This window comes from Hakea prostrata, chromosome 9 (assembly GCF_041222555.1).
Source record: "Hakea prostrata isolate BN-2017 chromosome 9, UWA_Hpros_2, whole genome shotgun sequence".
NCBI classification, from domain to species: Eukaryota; Viridiplantae; Streptophyta; class Magnoliopsida; order Proteales; family Proteaceae; genus Hakea; species Hakea prostrata.
Window position 1 is genome coordinate 58,311,564 of NC_142608.1, and position 19,697 is coordinate 58,331,260.

General features: G+C 33.9%; 1 protein-coding gene and 1 pseudogene across 1 annotated transcript; both read right to left on the reverse strand.

Moving 5' to 3' along the window:
* Positions 1–4,257: 4,257 nt before the first annotated feature.
* On the reverse strand, positions 4,258–5,276 carry LOC149005755 (loganic acid O-methyltransferase pseudogene; annotated as a pseudogene).
* Positions 5,277–7,529: 2,253 nt separating this feature from the next.
* On the reverse strand, positions 7,530–17,135 carry LOC149005756 (disease resistance protein RPP13-like). Its single transcript, XM_089135559.1, has 4 exons — positions 17,027–17,135; positions 16,861–16,945; positions 8,973–11,762; positions 7,530–7,905 (listed from the first exon to the last, which is right to left on the reverse strand). The coding sequence occupies exon 3, from the start codon at positions 11,594–11,596 to the stop codon at positions 8,978–8,980; it is 2,619 nt and encodes an 872-aa protein (XP_088991685.1). The 5' UTR covers positions 11,597–11,762; positions 16,861–16,945; positions 17,027–17,135; the 3' UTR covers positions 7,530–7,905; positions 8,973–8,977.
* Positions 17,136–19,697: the final 2,562 nt, after the last annotated feature.

Here is a 19,697-nt window from a genome sequence, read left to right on the forward strand (position 1 = left end):
TAATTGCAACATGCTCAGGTGAAGCACTTCTTTTCCTAGGGTTTACAACAATATTATGCAAGAAGGGAACATCCATCTCATTAATTTCTTCAATTTGAATTCTTGAGCCTTGGGTTGGAAAGGTTGTAGAAGTGGTTCTAATTATGATTGGTTGAGCTCTAGTGATAGCAGAAGAAGAAGAACCCGCCTCCCCTTGAGTTGGGGTAATCTGTGAGATAGAATCAATACAGATTTGATCTGTGGAGGTACCAGGTTGAGATACATTTGCGGAAATGGTACCATTAATTGGGCAAATAGGTGACAAGATATTTGTGGTAACCATAGAGGGCAAATCTTGGTGAGGTATAGCAGGAGAGGGTTGTTTCTAAGCCACAATAGCACTCAGTTGAGACACAGAATGAGCAACAAAATTAGAAGAAGCAGCCTCTGGCATTTGGCATTGAGAGATCCTTGTATCAATTGTAGAAAGAGGCATTGAGAGATCCTTGTATCAACAAGCATGAATGTACAATTATAACGCCAATAAAAATAAAAATAATAATAATAAAAAGAAGAAGAAGGAGCATGATGGTTCAGTTAGCGAGGAAAAATCTGTATATTTTGTTTTCAATTTTGGGATGATAAAAATGCTAATTTTCATTTGAATCCTCTATATAAGAGGTTGCTACGATAGTGCCAAAAGCATGTTCACAATTTATGTAATTTTTTGATAAAAAAATTTATATCTGTTCTCCAGGTATTATTGAAGAAAAATAAATTGAAAACATAGAGTTATTTTTATGCAATTTTGATTTCTTTTCTTTATCTTACCCTAATTTTGAAGAAAGTTATAAGGTACCAACAATTTAATATTAGATAATTATCTAACTAAATATGTTACTAATTTAAATTATTTTTTAAAAAAAGGCTAAAAGACATATTGATCATAAAAATAAAAGTGTAGCTTTAGTTGGCTCTTTTAGATGCCTTAATTTTTATTTTATTTTTTTAAATAACTTGATCAAAACTTTCCATTTCATAAAATTTAAAAAATAAAAAAATAAAAAAATAAAAAAAAAACAAGGAAAGAAAAGAAGAAGAAGATCAAACCTCATGAAATCCAAATAAAATTACCCAAAAAAACATGATTTGAGGTTATTAATCCAAATATTGTGTGGTGAAACAATACAAAGAAAAACTAAAATTATTAAAATAAACCTAAGTTTTTTTTTTTTTTGGGGGGGGGGGGGGAGGGGGAATTTCTCATTTAGGTGCAACTCATTAATTAGATTAATCAAAAGATCAGATTTTTTTGGGTTGATTAATTGTAGAAGGGTATTTATATTAACTTTTCTTAGATTATACCACTTTCTTTCTTTTAATATTACTGACAGGAAGAGTAACTATTCTATTAATACATCTTTTTAACATTTTTAACCCTTTGTATAAAGATTCTTTTTTACTTTCATAAGACTTTATATCAAGATTTAGTAGTTCAAATACTTGAATAGTAATTTACTCAAGTAAGAAGATTTATAGATTCTTATTGTTCACTCAGCAAATTCTGATCCTTTCAAAGTGTGAATGGTGGTATGATGATTATATTCTATGCCAAATCAGTATTTATAACAGTCTAATTGTTGCATCTAAAAATTGACTCTTTAAAGTTGAACTACACCTGTTCAACAAGTCAAATGATGATAATGGGCTGACCATGCGGATCAGATAGCCGCCTCCAGTGATCAAGTTAGTATATGAAAGCAACACTTTTCCCATTCCCTCAGCAGATGGGTTACTATGAGCCTTAACAAAGTAGTTGTAGAGCCAGAGAAGAAGATGAACTTACATGTGTTGAGTGGAAAGAATTCAGTTACACTTGGGAAAGATAGGCCTATGATTTATATAGTACCAATATGTTGTCTCATTGGTTCTCTCCTTAGTGGATGTGTCATCCATGTTGGTTTTATTTCAAAATTCTTGATTATGTGCATCATGATTCTCATCCTTTTTTCCTTTCCTATTATTGCATTAGTATTGGGAAATGTCATGTCAGCATTACCACATCAACCTCCATTTGTTTTGATGGTAACAAACATGAATTACTAATGGCTATATTGAGTTGTATTTATATGAAAGCAAGTGGACCAAATCCAACTCAACGTGAATGCTTAAGCCCAAGTCAAGGCCAAGACCAAGCCAAGATGGACATGAAGTCTAAGTCAAGATGAGCATGAAGAATGAAGTGCAAGAAAACTCAAGAACATTAATGATCATCAACTCAAGCTCAAGCAAGAAGACTTAGCAAATTAGGATTTAAGTCACTTCATGTACATTCATATGAAATTACACTCGATTGTACAGACACCATATCATTATACAGACCTAGGACATGTTTGGAGAGTTTATGAGGCTTAGGGCTGGCCAGAAATTCTTAAAACCCCTTAAAGTCCCTGTGTTTTCCTATAAAAGGCATTTTGTGCTTCAAACGAACGTCCGTCTGAGATGGAAGTCTAGTCAGACAGACATACATCTGGTTAAAAATGATCCAAAAGCTAAATTTTTAAATGGCTATATTTTCAGACGGATGTTCATTTGGGCTAAAATTTGTCATTTTTCTATCCACGGGGGGTTGGGCTAAGGCACTTGAAGACCATCTATATAAGCCAAATTCACTTTATTTGAGAGCCTGAACCTTGCTAATTGATCAACTACTCCACAAATACTCTCAAGCTCTTAAATTACAAGAAATCAAGTGTGTTTTGCCTCTCATCCTCACTCAACCTTGAAGAACATACCAAAGTGTTAATCAAGCTTGTGGAAGCCAAGCTTGAGGTGATTGAAGGCGTTGGTGGTGCAAATCATATGATTTAAACATACAATCTTATTGCATCATACACACACAAGAGGTAAAGTGTCACAAAGAAAAGAAAAAAATACAAAAGATAAATGCATGAGAACACAAGGTTCTATCCGAACCAAGGAATGGAAATTGACCAAATGTCATACATGCAATAGACAAGGTCATCCTGGCTAAAGAATGGGTCAAGCCCAAGCCCCTAGAATAATAGTTGTAACAACCACAACAACAATTAAGCACAAGGAGGCGATACACCACAAAGGCGGAGACAGACACGCTACAAGGGCGAAGAGATAACATGCCACAAGGGCGGAAACAACAGCCACCACGACAGTGAAGACACACCAACAGCTACCAAGAACACAAAACTCTCACAACAGCAAAGCTTCCAAATCCACGAGAGATACTTCCAGCTCCGGCGTAAAACCTTCAAACCTGCGGAATGCACTACCTGGTCTTGCATCTACCTGATTTTTTTTTCTCTAACAATCTGAACCTTCCACCGATTGGGAAAAAAAAAAAAAAAAAAAGCAAACGAGAAAACAGAGAGCGAGATGGAGAGAATGAGAAAACTGAGAGTTTTTTTTTTCTAAACCGGAACTTTACTGGAGAAGAGGCGGAGAGACAGATAGAGAGAGAGGGAGGCAAGGGGGCATAATAGGGGTGGAGGTGGAGAAAGCGAGCGGAGAGAAAGCTAACAGAAAGGCTAAAAGAGGGAAATAGGAGAAGAAGGAGCAGAGAGAGAGGTGGAAAAATAAAACCAGAGGATTAATAGAGAGACGGATGAGAGGGAGAGAGGAGGTGAGGGAGCAGTGGGGGTGGAGAGGAGAGGCTATCCACCTCAAAGCGCAGCGGCGCCAGTTTTTGTTGACTGAACAACCCTCTACGATGGAGTTCATTTTCTCTCCTTTAGTCATCTTATACCACTATTGAGAGTACAACCTTAAGGTTGGGTGTATTGACTGTAATTGATGTTGCAAGTTGAGCGGTTGGGTTTCTATTGTCATTTGAAAATATGCAGTTATTTAATTCTTTTTAGTTACATTATAAATGACTTCTTAATCAAAAGAAGAAAAAAAAAATCACTATTTACTCATATTACCCCTGTCAAAAGTGTTACCTCCGATTTCCCAAAAAACAGAGAGAGTAAATTCTTCCCTCTCCTTCTTCCTTGATATTTCAAAATAGTTAGATTGGGATTTTTGTTCGCGGCTGCACGGATATCCATCCGCGCAGCCGTTAAAACTTGACACGTGGATGAGATAGTCATGAACGCTTTAGATTCTACAAATAGATTTTTATATGTAAAATGTTTAACTTATTACAATTATTCATCCCTCAAACTTTTTAAATTTACAAAAACAATCCCTGCTCATCTCGATGAACAAGAATCCTAAACTTCGTCAGCCATACAAGCTCCTCTAACCCGTCCAACATATACAAGACCATGAGAAACGTGGATGGTATACTGGTACATTGAAGGAATCTACCAGACTACCTCAGCTTCACTCACTAATCCCTACAGATAAGATTAATTTAACATTTTGGGGTTAACCAAGATTAGCTTAGTTCTGCTCAGAAAATAATGAGCTGATCATGAGTATTTAAATGACTTACCAACTTGGCCATATCCATTAGACAAGATGACAGAAGATCTAAAAGAACAAAAATCCCTGATCGTGAAGAAGGAATCCCATCTGGGGTTCCTTGTATGTTCAGTATCATAAGCCCCCCCAGGATGATCTCTTCAGCTTTGGCCAACAAGAAGGATTGAATGTCCGCTGCAAACTGAGTTGAATAAGCTTCTACTACTTCCTTTGGTGAGCTTCCATAATGGATTTTTCCTTTGTTCTATGCGGTGAGTTCTTATCCAACACCTCATCAGGCACCTTAGAGAGCCAGTGAAATGCAGAGGATGAGTGCACCAGACGGAGAGAGACTTTGGGAAACAAGCGACCATGGAAAGATCCTGGCACAGCTGCTGCATAGTATGGCCAGTCCAGAGGAAGAGAAGTAAAGAGTGTGTTGAAATCATTTGAGACATGATCATTGAAGAAGACCTGAAATTCTAGGATCTGGTGGGTGCTTAGGCCTTCTGATCGATACTTGTAATGCCATAGCCGAACTCTTCCCCGACATTGATTTCATCTTCTCCCCTGAATTCACCTCAGAGGTCCGTTCCCAAGCTTTGAATTCACTCACAACACTGGGCGATACCGTTCGATCCATACTATTGGACTTCGAATCCGCAATTCAGAACGAATCATCGAAAACCCCATCCATCCTCTCACTCGATAAGCGCCGTTGGTATTGCCGGCAACGGAGGAAGCAACAGGGATAACCAAAGGAGCCCATCGGTGGTTTCTGGCAAAGCCAAGGTCAACGATGGAGGGGTTAGAGGAGCTTGTATGGCCGGACGAAGTTTAGGATTCTTGTTCATCGAGATGAGCAGGGATTGCTTTTGTAAATTTAGAAAGTTTGAGGGATGAATAATTGTAATATGTTAAATATTTTATATATAAAAATCTATTCGGTAGAATCCCAATCGTTCGTAAATTTTACCATGACGTGTCAAGTTCTAACGGCTGCGCGGATGGATACCTGCGGAGCCGCGAACAAAAATCCGTTAGATTGTCCTTTATTTTTACTCTTTTAACAGATTAAAGCAATTTCTTCTCTTCTTATTTGGTTTTTTTTTTCTTTCCGTGATCTTCCTCTTTTATAGAATCCAACTTCTTTATTTTAAGAATTTATTCACTCCTCCTTTTATAGGAATTCTTTTTATTTATTTTTTTCATTATTTTTAATGGATTCTTATAAGAGAGATAGAAAGGGGAAAAAATAATAAATAAAAGAATGCATGTAATTGTATTTAATAGATTTCTATTAAAGATGGTGAAAGTCAAAATAAACATAAGACAGAATCAAATTTATAGGTTCCAATAAAATTTTTTTTTATTCCATTTATAAGGGATTCCTATAAAAAGAAGAAAAAAAAATATTAAAAAAGAGAAGAAATTATTGTAGTTAGATTAAAAGGATAAAAATAAGGATAATTTGTCAATTTTAAACTACTAGCGGAGAAGGAGAGGTAATACTTCAGTATTTTGGAAAAATTAAAGGTGAAACTTTTGAGAAGGAAGAAAGTAAGTAGAGACTACGAACAAATGAGAGATACAAAATTTTCCTTCATTTAACAAGAAAGCAACGTCCAAAAGGTAGAGCGATCGTAGATTTCCAATTAAGATACATATATTACACAAATACCAAGTTTTGAAATTCTTATAAAAAAAGTGTTGAATCAACAAATAAAAACATTCCATGACTAAGTGTATCGTGAGTTGGTAAAGGATGATTGCCTAAAGAGGCATAATATTTTGAATTTGACTCATCGTACCCTTGGGACCACTCATAAGAGGTTTAGCGTTTCACTATTTTCTGGGAAAATTGAATAGTATTTTTTTATTTTTATGTACATTAATATCTATTGGATTTTAATACCATTGCAAGTGCAAAATCCGAAACCCTTGGATAAATGTTTTGGAAAACTTAAAAATTAAATGGGGAGGTACATGATTCATTCTACGGTGCTTACCAAAATTCATTAATTGACGGCATCGAGGTTCTCACATCTTTCAATAGCTCACTGTCATCTCCCAATACCATTGCCGTTCCTTTCAACCTTTGGAAGCCGTGTAGGGCAACATGGGGAGCTTCTTGGAAGCCCAGCACATGAATCTAGGAGATCACTTGATGTTCATTCTATCCCTACGGTAGCAAGATTACATTCTAGCACTGCTATCTTGCCATTCATTGAAAACAATTGGTCAATCTTCGTAGGTATGGAATTTATAGGGGAAGTCCAGGATTGGAGCTACTTTGTAGTTATGGTTTTGGTAAGGATGAAGTAGAGGACATGGGAGAAGAATACTCTAAGATGATTTCAGAATAAGATTTCAGTCAGTTTGTGTCCATAGTTTTTCATTCTAAAGTTCTTATTTATCTTTGGAAACTCTTTTTATATGTGTACCTTGTAACATAGCATGTGTGGTATTAATCCAATAGAGATGTAATGTATAACAAAAATTTTGATCCAAAAGAAATATAAACTATAATAAAAGGGAATGTAAAAATATGATATAAGTTTTTGCTTGAGGGATGTCATCTGCTCCCAAGTGTGTATGCTGCAATGATCAGTGGTGGAATGACAGTTCACTAGGCAACTAGTCCAATTGGAGCTACAACTGACCCAAGAATTTTAAATTGGTGATGGTAAGAAAGTGAACTTTCTCTTTTGGTACTCAAAAAGGTGAAGGGCAACATCAATATAAGATTGTCGAAGCAACAGGAGCAAATATAATGATAATCAATACCCTGAATTTGTATGTAATGTAAAAATGTACCTTGTACTACTAAATGCTACAATCAGGTGAAAGCTTAATTTTTATACATCCTTTTGGAGCCATTATCACACTTCCAAGTGAGAGTGGAGTACACACGAAAATGAAAATGAAAGAAATTCCCTAACTGTTGCACCATTACTTTGATATAATTTGAAAGTAATATGATGGATTGGATGAAAGCACTTAAAAAGTATTATCTCATCAGCTAAAAAATAGAAATTAAGCTCTAGTTTAACGCATAATGTATTTAAAAAAAAACCATTGCACAAGAATTTAGAAGCCTTTCATAGTTAGACAAAGCAGCATATGTATTATAATCAAATACTTAGTCTACAACATAAAGAAACAATGACAAGAATAGAGATCTCGCAATGACCACTCTCTCACACCAACACTGATGCACGAACACTCACTCTCACACAATCACAATGAACACTCCACTGACACACAAACACTCACTCTCACATACTGAAATTTGAAATTTAAGTTGTTCTGAGCATATAGATAATAGAAAAAGAAGAAGTATCAAAGAAGTTGAGCTCTCATGAGTCACGACATAGAATGTGGTGGAAAGAGCTGTTACATGAGTACAACTTTACTGCCATCATCTTTGTCATGGGAAATGTTGATCCAACTTTCTTCACCCACAACTCGAATTTTAAGCATCTGTAAAAGACGAAGGTAGTCAAACATTACTAGAATGATTGGTGGCCTGGTGGGAGTACAATTATCTATTACATAATAATCATGATTCATTGAAATAATTGATATCACTAGAATTATCAACTTAACTAATCTTTGTAATGATAACATTCTAACTATGTAAGAATGACTTAATTCAAATATATAATCGAGTCTTATTCTATATTTGTTTACACTTTCTTTTTTTTCTTTGGCAACAAAGATCATATATATTAAGTGAAAGAAAAGTACTGTACATACCATAATTCTAGACTCATAACCAAAGCATCACTCTACCCCTAGAGGATGAGGAAAAACACCAATTACATATGCCTTAGTGCATCACCTTACAGCTTATGCACTTTCATTAGTCTTGGAATTTGTTATATGACACATTTCATTCCTAATTTATTAAATGAAAATGAGTTCTATAAGATGGCATGTCGGTACACATTTGGCTTAATTGGTTGATCAAAAAAGCAACACAGAAAATAATAACAATTATAATGTGATTGAATGGTCATAGGTATTGAAACTTTACCAAGAACTTAATGTTTTCTTTGACCATCAAGAATGGTCAGAATAGTGCATGGTCAGACTATGTTTTTTTTCTTTCTTTTTTTCTTTTTCCCTCTTCTATTTGTCCTGAGGATGTCATAGATGTAATTTAGTTGGGACTTAAGCCAAAAGGAAACTACATCTCCTTTGTTTTCCCCTAAAATGATAAAAAGCAATGATCTATTGTTTTCAAACTACATGTAATTATAGAATAACTTCACAAATCTATTGAGAACTTAATATTTATTAAAATCTGCAAATAATCTTTTGTTTTCAAACCCATTTTTGCAATGTTATTTTTTATGTTTTTCATTACAATACCATGCATGCAAAGATTAGGGAGCCAAAACTTATTTCAGTCTTAAAACTACGAAATGCACCATCAGGGTGTCTGATATTTTTAGTGTGACATGCATTCAGAATATTAAAAGCTATCCTGACAAAGAAAACAAAACCAATAAATAAACAAGAGCAAGACTGAACTAGAAACTCACCAGCTTTAAACCCGAGACTCCAAGATATTAGGATAGATCATGACGTCCACCTTATCATTCTTGGTTTTGACAATTTCCTTGGTAAAATCTTCGCGAAGGCACAGCAGTTCAAGTTTCTGAAGTTCAGGTAGCTCCCACAGTTGCTCAGAGACCCTTTTTAATCCTCGACAGTTGCTGATGACCACCCTCTTAAGATTAGGCGCTGCTCCTGGCTTTAGTTCCCAATCCTTTAATTTGGAATTTTCAATTTTGAATAACTGCAGCCCTCGAAATGAACCTTCTTTGAAGTCCAAGACGTTGTCATTAAAAGTTACATCGTCTAGTTTTAGTATCTGAAGGGTAGATAGATTTTGAAGCACCTCCATTGTTTTGTGTGACAGGTTGCTCGTCTTTATGCTAATCTTCTCGATGGATTTTGGTAGTGTGATTTGGTTATCGAAGATGCATTTATTTTCAAATTTCAGAGTTTCAAGGTAAGGTAGTTTGAAGACAGAGTCTTGGTCACCTGAGCAACTCCGGTAGTGCCACAAACCCAATTTTCTCAAATTAGGTGCCATCTCTGATATCTTCACTTTCCCGTTTCGATCCTGTAATATGTAAGAGAGAGTCTGAAGCTTGGATAGAAACCTGCTTTCATCCTTTTTTTGGGGTAGTCCACTTCGGCCACCTAAGTAGAGATGCCTCAGTTGTTGCATTTTCCAAATCCCTTCTGGTAAGTTGCTTATTCGAGTCCTTCTTAGGTCAAGAGTTTGGAGATTGAAAAGGGTGCATATAGATGGTGGAAGAGCAGCAACGTCATTAGTTTTGATCTTCAGATACTTCAACAGGATCAGTTTTTCAATCTTTTTTGGGATACTATGGACATCACCTTCTCCCAGATCTAACACTCTAAGCAATTTGAAGCAACTGAAAAGTGCCTTCCAATGTTTTTCAGCAAACTTTCTGTTGTCTTCCTTGAAACAAAGTAGTGTTCGTACCTGGTGAGTATTGGAGGAATTGGTTGTAGCGGCTTCAAGCATGTAGTTCTCGCGACTACAATGAACGGACAGCCGTCTTGGTTTGTTTTGCTGATCAGTTGGAATACTAGAGTGATACTCGAGGAATCTGTCTGGCCTAGACAATTGAAGGCAGAGTTTACGCGTAAGATCATGAACACGACATTTTTTGACACCGCCATTTGAACTCCTTTCCTCTACCTGGACCAAGCTCCGATCGATGAGTTCCAGCAAGTAGGTCCTGGCAACACCTTCCTTGGTAAGAGTATCAGTATCTTCATCCCTTATACATCCTTCGGCGATCCACAGTTGAATCAGCTGCTTTGCGGATATCTGGTAATCTTCAGGAAACAGGCCAATATAGAGAAAACAAGGTTTAAGGTAGGAGGGCAAAACCTCGTAACTCAAACCTAATATATAGTCGCACGTGGCATCCTTTTCCAGGTGCACGGAGATAGTCTTAGCCATATCTTTCCATACATCTGGTTTCTCGGGCAGCTGTCCAAGAATACCAGCCGAAACCACTATTGCTAGCGGCAAACCTCCACATGTTTTCAGAATCTCTTTTGCTAGAGATATTAAATCGTCCGGGCAGCTCCTTCCTCGGAAAACCTTCTTGGTGAGGAGTTCCAGACTCTCACCATCATCTAGAAATCGAAGAGGAATGGGATGCTTATCACCAGCGTGACGGGCAACCTTTGCTTCTCGAGTTGTAATGAAAATTCGACTTCCTTTCTGGTTTTTCGGGAGAATTTCCGCTATGCTATCCCAGTGATCAATTTCCCATATGTCATCAAGTACTATTAAGTACCTGACGTCCGATAATTGCTTCGTCAATTCTTCCTTCAGTTGGTACTCTCTCATATTTTCGGTCTCGTCTGCTCCCATATGTGAGATTTCTCTGACGATTCTCTGAAGAAACTGTTTTGCATTAAACTTCTCGGAAATACTAACCCAAGCACGGCACCTGAAATGATCTGTAACAAGACGATCTCTGCAGACTTTCTTTGCAAGTGTCGTTTTCCCTAATCCCCCCATGCCGGAGATTGAGATAACTTTCAAATCATCTGTACCTTGTATGAGCTGCTTTGCCAATGTATTTGCTTCCTTAACGAAACCAACGACACCGTCTTCCTCAACTTTTTGCCTCATTTCCTGCAACTTCTTTTCACGCGAAATCCTTTGTGACTCTGCATCTCTATCGATACTGCTCTCCCCTTGTTCATTGGCGAACTTGTCCTTATCCTGCCATATTTTTTGAATTACAGCATTCAGACGATCAATTCGATCGCCAAAATCGTGAAGCTTCGTTCCCTTGTGGATGATGCCGAGGACTTTGTCTTTCGTGGTTTTTCTTTTTTCCCTGGCGACATTGATGACAAATTTATCTACAATGTCCTCAGCCTCATAAGCAGCGTCTCTGATTTGATTCACTACAACCTTCACGTGGTCATGGTCTTTGCGCTTCTTCTCAAAATTCTTGAGGAAGTATTCCATGTTTTGTAGCTCAACATTGAGAAGCCGAAATTTTTGATCGACTTCACTAACTAATTTCAGCTCGTTCGCCAGAATCCAGGTGAGAATCCGGGTGGCATCGCTCACCAGATTGTAGATAATGCTGAGATCCATTTCTAGCAGTAGTCCTGACGCTTTCTCCTCTCTCTTGTGCTGAAGGGCTAGCTTCGAAATCAATCAATCAAAATTTAAAAAGCACCATTCGACATCAAGCCAATCCTCCTCATATATTGTTGTCACATTAGAAGATGAGGATATTTACAGGAGAGGCCACCTGCACCTGCAAGTGGTTGACCCAGACGAGTATCAGTAAACATTTTAACTGTTCGCATGAAAAAATGATTTTTTTTTTTTTTCTTTCTTTTCCTAGTGCAACATGGTGCTCCATGAATTTTGTTCTTTCTTTTTCAAGATAATTTCTTTTTTATGCATTTATTTTTTTTTTTTAAAAAACTTCTTCTTTTTTTCTTTCTTTGTTATGGAAAGACTTTCGTTACTTTCAACTACTGAGTAAACGTTACATGTACAACAAATAACTTTTCACTAATTCCGTTTCAAAATCATCATCAAACAAATAGGACCAATGTACAATGACATGAAAATCTAAACATTCAAGATTAAGAAACATCCAGCATGCTCTTGAAAAAAAAAAAAAAACTACTTTTAAAAGGTTTTGGATTGTTATCGAGTTATCATGGTAGATAGGTTTGGTTTTCACTTTAGTTATTCGATCATCTAAGTCAATTTTGGTTTTGGTTTCAACATCTTCAAACGTTTATTTGGTCTGGGTTGTTTGATTTAAAGTCACAATCTTTCAAATTTAAATCAACTTTGATATTTAAAAATTTTCATTTGGAATGGGTGCGAGATTTGGAGGCGCCCCAGCCAAACTAGAAAACGAATTGTTACCTTACAACCATTTATTGAGAATTTTATCATAAGTTACTTAATTTAAAAGAAAAAGACTCAGAAAAAGTTTCATCTTAAGAAATTTTAATTTAAAAAATATTTACCTACCACCTATTTTTATGAGCTTTTTATTGCCTCGTGATAAAAAAATTGACTTTTAACTATCCAAAACATCCTTTTAAAGATTTACACAATAATTTACTCCAAAATTTAGTGTAATGATTGTTAAGAATTTACTCTTACAATTTTAATCGTCATACTTCTGAAATTCTTTTAGTAGTTTACTCTTATAGTTTTCATCCAATCCTTATGTTTTTTTCTTTCTTTTTTTTTTTAAAATAATTTAATTAATCTTAGCTAAAGATATCCAATACTTGTTGGTTAACACTACCTTTTTTTCATTTCTCACTCTAATGTAATTTTTTCGAGGATATTTTCCCGTGAAGTGTTTTAATAAAGCTTCCTTTTGATTTTAAAAATTTAAAAAAAAAAATACAACATTAAAATCTTTTTTTGGGTAGAATTAATATTGAAATAAGTACTGGTAAACAAATTATGTCATTTGTATCATTATAAAAGTAGGATAATCATGTCAAAATCAATGTAACAACTAACCGCAACAAAGAAAGGATAATTAATGTTGAAATTAGAAAATATAAACAAACGAAGTCATTGTATCATGTTATTTTATGATCTGAATTTTTGTATCTGATTTTGAAGATGTATCTGCACCGATTTGTCTTGGTGGGCTATCCGAGTGATTTTTTTTTTTTAATGTTTATTTACCACATATTTACATTTAGGACTTTTTGGGTGATAATTCTTGCAACGCCATTCTTGGGGAGACCCAATAGATCGACCCGTTTACCCGATTGGAATATGTATATATGTATCTTATATTCACCAACCACATTATTGAGATTTGAAATTTTTTTGTTGGAGTTTTGGGTGAAAGTTTTTGTAGCTCTATATTTGGCGATTGGTTGTGCGATCTTCTTTTGTACTTCTCCTACATAGTGAAAAGTTCTTCATTTTGACCCGTGGACGTAGTTCATTACATTAGTATGTTAACCATATTAAATTTTTGTGTGTTTTCGTTTTAGTTGTTTTTAATTCGCTATTTCATAGCGTTTGTTTTGATATATCATTATAAAAGCAAGATAACAATATCAAAATCAATATAACCACTAATCAAGTAAAAGTATAACCAATACTTATATTACAAAATGAATCTTATTATAACCAAATTCATTTAGGGCCTGTTTGGTTACATGAATCTAGAGATTTGAAATCTCTAGAGATTTCAAATCTATTAATTAAGCGTGTGAATAAGTTTGTATTATCAACAAGAAGATAATTGAACCACTATTGAAAAGGAAAAAAATTGGTTTGTAACAATTGTTCAAACAATTAGAAAATTTCTTTTTGGTCATCTATTTTTAACCTCATGTCAGATTATTATTATTATTATTTTTAACTATTTCACTTCGGTTTGATTAAGTTTGAGAAGTTAGAATTATTGACCTATCACGATAGAGGTCTATATGTCTTTCACATCTTTCTATCATATATTAAAAAAGATGTGACCTTTGAATGATGTCAAAATAAATTAGAGATGAGACTTTCAATGGGCTCTCTCCTAATGTATGGTGTCGATTTTGGCAAAAGTATTCCTTCAATAAACATGCATAAAAATCTGAAGAAACTTAACAAAAATTACAAGCCCACATAAATATCAATACATTTTGAGTTTTATCATGGAGCCGAGGGTTCTCTATTGTTTGAAAGTATAGTCTGTTATTTAATTTGTTGGACTAAATTACTAAGTCATTTGATTTTGTAGTGAACTGAAAGTCAATAAATTCATTGAGTTTATTGTGACTTGAGTAAAACTACCGACTCTTTTTATTATTCTAATGGTTAGTGACGTGTCTCATTAAATTTTTTTTTTTGACCTTTATATAATAAGTATGATTTTTTACTTAGACTTTTTAATATTGACTCAATTTGAGCGAATGGGCATTTTTTTTTGGGAAGTCCAGAGCGAATTGTCATGAACAAATCCTGATTGCTAATAAGATGTTTGAAATCATGGAGATAAGAGGAGAAAGGAAAGAGAGGATAGGGACTAAAGGTGTAAAGGTCATATTTCTTGAAGGATAAACCACAGTTGTTATTTTTTTGGTAAAATTAAACACAGTTCTAGTATAGCAAGTAAACATAAATCTCATCAAACATAGTTGGAAAATTATAATAATAAAAAAAAGATAAAAAGAGAATAATTATTTTTAAATTTCAAAAGACAAAAAGGGAGCACAAAGGCATGGATTTGTAATTCTAAAATAAGCAAAAAGGAAAATATTTTTAGGTTTTGTTGGACTGAGAAATCATATAAAGTCAAAATTATAGACGTTTAATAAGTTTTGACAAAATATTTGTCTTTACCTTACTTATTATTTTTCTTCTATAGGAATTTTGTTTTTTCCTTTCAAATTTTAATAAATGAGTAAATGATTACAAACTTACAATTATATGCTTTGATATATATTTTCAAAATAAAGTAAACTTATAAGTTTTTTTTTTTCCTTTTAAAATTATGTGAATAAATTAGAAGGGTGATATGATAACCATGCTCTCATTTGCATCATGAAGAACCATTCAGACGAAGCATTATGGAAGGTATTCCCAATCATAGCAGATATATATATTACAATTAATTGCTTCATTTAAATTTATCTCTTTTAGATATGTATTTCGAGAGACTAATATGGTTGCGGATGTTCTGGAAAAAGAAGACACTCTTACCCAAGATGCTTTCTTAACAATAAAATCCCCCTTCCTCAACACATCTTTTTCTGGTTTTTATTCTTTGGTATTTTAGGTCTAGGTTGTAATCTGGGTTTCTCCCTATAAATAAATAAAATTCTATTTTCTAAAAAAAAAAAAAAACTACAAGGTTTAGGTCCCAAAAATGCCAAAATCATATCGTAGATGGAATCTCTATTAGAAAACAGTGATAAGAGTGACCAATTTGGTTGTGGATCTAAGTATACTTGGAAGCTGGAATCACTCCTAGAAACCCCAACACAAGGAAGAAGGAAATCTAGGCTTTCAAACCCTTTCACGCATTTTCATGCCAATCATATCTCACTCAATCTAAGCAGAGCAGATTAACTGATTTTGTATAATCCTTGATGTGCCAGACCTAGTTGTAGGGATTTATGAGATATAACATAAACTTACAGAGAAGGGAGAAAGAATAAGATACCGTGTTTAGGAGGGGAATTGCAATTGTGTCCACTAAATAAGAGAAAAGGATATTTTTATTAGCTTAAAAGGTTTGTTGAAAAAAAGGATATTTTTAGGAGTTAAAAGAAGTGTGAAGGTTGGATTTCTAGAATCGTAAAACACATATTTCTAGTACTGCAAATAAGCACCAAACCTCGTCAAACAAAGTTGGAAAAAACAATAGAAAAATAATAGTTATTTTTAAACTTCAAAAGATAAAAACACAAAAACATGGTATGTAATTCCACGATAAGCAAAAAAAGAGATCACTTTTCAAATTTTGTTTGGACCAAAAATCAAAAGTAAAAAAAATTATTCTTTTCTTTTAAATGCCAAAATCATATCATAGACGGATTATCTATAAAAAAAACAATAATAATTGCCAATTTATTATGGCTCTAAGTATATTGGGGGAGCTGAAAAATCACTCTCTGAAACCCCAAGACAAAGGAAAAAGGAAATTTAGGGTTTCAAACCATTTAATGCTTAAAAGGGTATCAAATCACATCAGATTCACTCAATCTGAGAAGGTTAACTGATCTACCAATCTCACCATAAGAGACAAGTAGAAGAGAGTAAGATATTGTATTTGAGAAAGGGAAACACAATTGTGTCCACTAAATAAAAAGAGAAGAAAATCTATATCAACTTACAAAGTTGGTTGAAAAAAGAATACCGTGCCCAGAGACATAGGATCCCACAAAATTACTGCTAAACTTCAAATAAATTTTAAAAAAAGCTCATTCAGTAAATGTTACTACATGACCAAATAACTCTTACAAATTAAAAAAAAGAAAGAAAAAAAAAACTACTTCTTTGTTGACTCATAGTTTTATTATCATCTGCTAAACAAGCTATTTTTTCTGTCACGAAAAGAAACCAGACTTTCAAAAGAAAAGACAAAAGATCTTCTAAACAAACTGAGATTATGTTGTGAGATTTCGAACCATAAGATCAAACAAGAATAAAGCTTGTTTACCAAAAGAAAAAGAATACAGTTTGCAAAACTGGTTTAATCGTTCTTCGAGTCAAGTAAAAGAAGATTATATATACATTTGTATTAACAGAATCACAGTGTTTCCATGATCGCATCTTAAAATAACAAATGATATAGCACAGGAAAATCTAACAAGAGATGAATCATATATATGAAAGAGTAATAAGATGATTAGGTATACTACCTGATGATGTTTAGGATTATTGCCAAGCCACCATGTTCATCCAGTGGTTTGAAAGATCAACATCAACTCAACTCCACAGAATTTGCTGCTCATTAAGTACTGAATAAGAGATTGCGTGCGTACAGAATGGGGAGAAACGAGAATCATAAATGGAGGAACAACTTACTAAGCAAATGACGCAGCTGGATCTATCCACTGAGCTTTCCATTCTCACCTGCTTGAACTCACCTTCTCAAGCCTTTTTAATAGATCTACACAACCAACCTACGTGGGAGCTTCCAGTCCACTCAATGGTATGGATTGACTTGCAAGTCAATTTTTTTTAATTTTTTTTCCCTCTTCTTTTTGTCTATCGTGTAAGACTTGCAAGTCTACTTAAACAAAGAGAATAAAAAGGAAATGAGAAAATATCATTTAGCTTTTCACCTGAGGGTGGTCAGGTACTTCCACTTCCCCTATCTTTCTAGTTTCTTCAATTATTTACCCAAAAATAAAAATAAAAAATCTTTCTTTAATTACACCGCAAAATGCGATACGGTATCGTTTATTTTTGTCCATAGCACAGTTTTTTTTTGGGAAAATTATGTGATTAGCTGTTTTTAGGTTTTTCCTTACAAAAATAGACACTTAATGTTTCACTTTATAAAACTAGCTAAAACTGAGTTTACATTTACAAAAATAGCCAAAAAAATGTTTTTCCACCTCTTGGACATTTTTACTCTTAAAATTGACCGACATATGGGTAAAAATGTCCAAAGGGTATGAAAAAATAACGACTTTACCCTTTTGGACAAAATAGTGATTTTCCCGCTTGATGTGATCAATTTTAGGGGTAAAAAAAGTCCAAAATGGTGAAAAATCAATGTTTTGTAAACGCAAACTCAATTTTGTAAAAGTGAAATATTGAGTGGCTATTTTGTAAAGGGAAACCTAAAAGCAGCTAATCACGTAATTTTCCCGTTTTGTTTTTGAGCTTCGTTTTGAAGCTTCGCCCTCTTAATATAATTTTTATTTATTTGTTTTTAGTAATTTTAAAGTACAAGAAAAATTACGTAAGAACTGAGTGATTGATGATTATCTTAGGGCTTAGGCCGATCAACTAAAACTAAGGTCAGATTTACAAAACTAAGGGCCTGCTTGGTTACATGAATCCAGAGATTTTAAATCTCTGGATTCATGAATGTGAGATTTATACTTATTTGGTTGTGAAAATCTCTAGATTCATGAAATCTAGAGATTCATCTTTTTACACTAAAAACGTGAATCTGTAAATTTATGGGTATGGGGTGAAATCCAGAGATTTCATCCCTACTTTAAAAACGCTAAACATTTGCACATTTGCACATTTCACAAAAATCATGTATGAATACACAGATTTCATTCAGCATATTTGGTTAACCAAACAGTTAATTTTATAAATTATGACTCCATAAATTTGAAATCCATAGATTTGAAATCTCTAGACTCATGTAACCAAACAGGCCCTAAAGGAGTGATTTTACATCTTCTTTGATATTTTTAACCCTCAAACTAATAGGACATTTTTTAAAATTAAAAAAAAACTTAAGAATAGTTTTTCTAAGTAATTATTGGATTTTGATTTGTTCATCAACTAATTTCTTGGTTTTAATCAAAATCCAATAATTCTATTTTAGAGGCTACCAAGTAGGCCAGTTGGAACCTTCATATCGTCATTCTTCTCGGACTAAGTTTCTATTTTGTTCATTTTATTTTGATATATGGATTGCTTTTGTAACCAACTAATTATTGGTAATAGTGAAATCTCAGCATTTTTTTTTGTATTCATAATGTTTTAACAGTTTTATGATAGTGTATATGTCAAGGGCGAGCAACTTTGCTACCGACTCCTTGACTCTGAAGGCGTTGTTGTTGGCTAGCACGATACCTTAGTCTTATCCACTTTTTGAGTGCAAGCCCACTTGGCTAGTTTATAGTCTTAGGGCCTTTTCAATATCAATTATTATTCTCTATTTTGACTATTTAAAAGAAATGAAAATAAGAATTTATTTTTGGTCATGAACAAGAAAATGTATTAGTAACTTTTATCTAATTGATTGTAGAATAAAATATAAATTTACTATGTCAAAATTATATTCATGTTTTACCCAAAAAAACACAGTGACGTTAATAGAATTGTTTCATTGCTACCTTAAGCACTCTCAAGTTTCAAAAATCGAATTTTACCCCCAAAAAAAAAAAATTCAAAAACTGAATTTAGTCACTTCTTTCAACAAACAAATAACAAGTATATCAATATCACAACATATGAATTATTTTCTTTTGTCAAGCTTTATGCTGAGAAAGGCTCCATAGAAGATGCATAACATCTGTTTCATAGAATGTCTTTGAAGAATTCTGTTTTGTGGGTTATGATGTTCAAGGTTTAAAGTATCGTGTATCGGTAGTGTATCGGTGGGGTGATTTTAAGAGACGTTTTGCCTTATATCATACCATATTGTTTTGCAGATATGTATCGATAGGTGTGGAATTGAATAGAAATTATCAAAATACATAAGGAAATAGTCTGATTCAAGCAAAAAACAATAGACATAGCTAATATATGATGGTTGCATTGTACGCTCAATATTCAATAAAAAGACTCAAGATATGCCAAAATTAAATGAGAAACTTCAGGTGGATGCTTTTGAGCAAAGAAGGGGAGTGATCTTGGTATCTCATTTATAATCTTTGTCTTTTTGCTGTTGAGGATATTTTTTGTATATTTTTTACATATCCTTTTGTTGCACTGTGTTGGAAAAAAAATTTATGCTTGCTCTGGTGTATCTTGGACAGCAAAACCTTCTATTGCAAGAGTA

Excerpts from the sequence above, each read along its gene's own strand:
- LOC149005756 (XM_089135559.1), bottom strand. The coding sequence starts at position 11,596 with ATGGATCTCAGCATTATCTACAATCTGGTGAGCGATGCCACCCGGATT.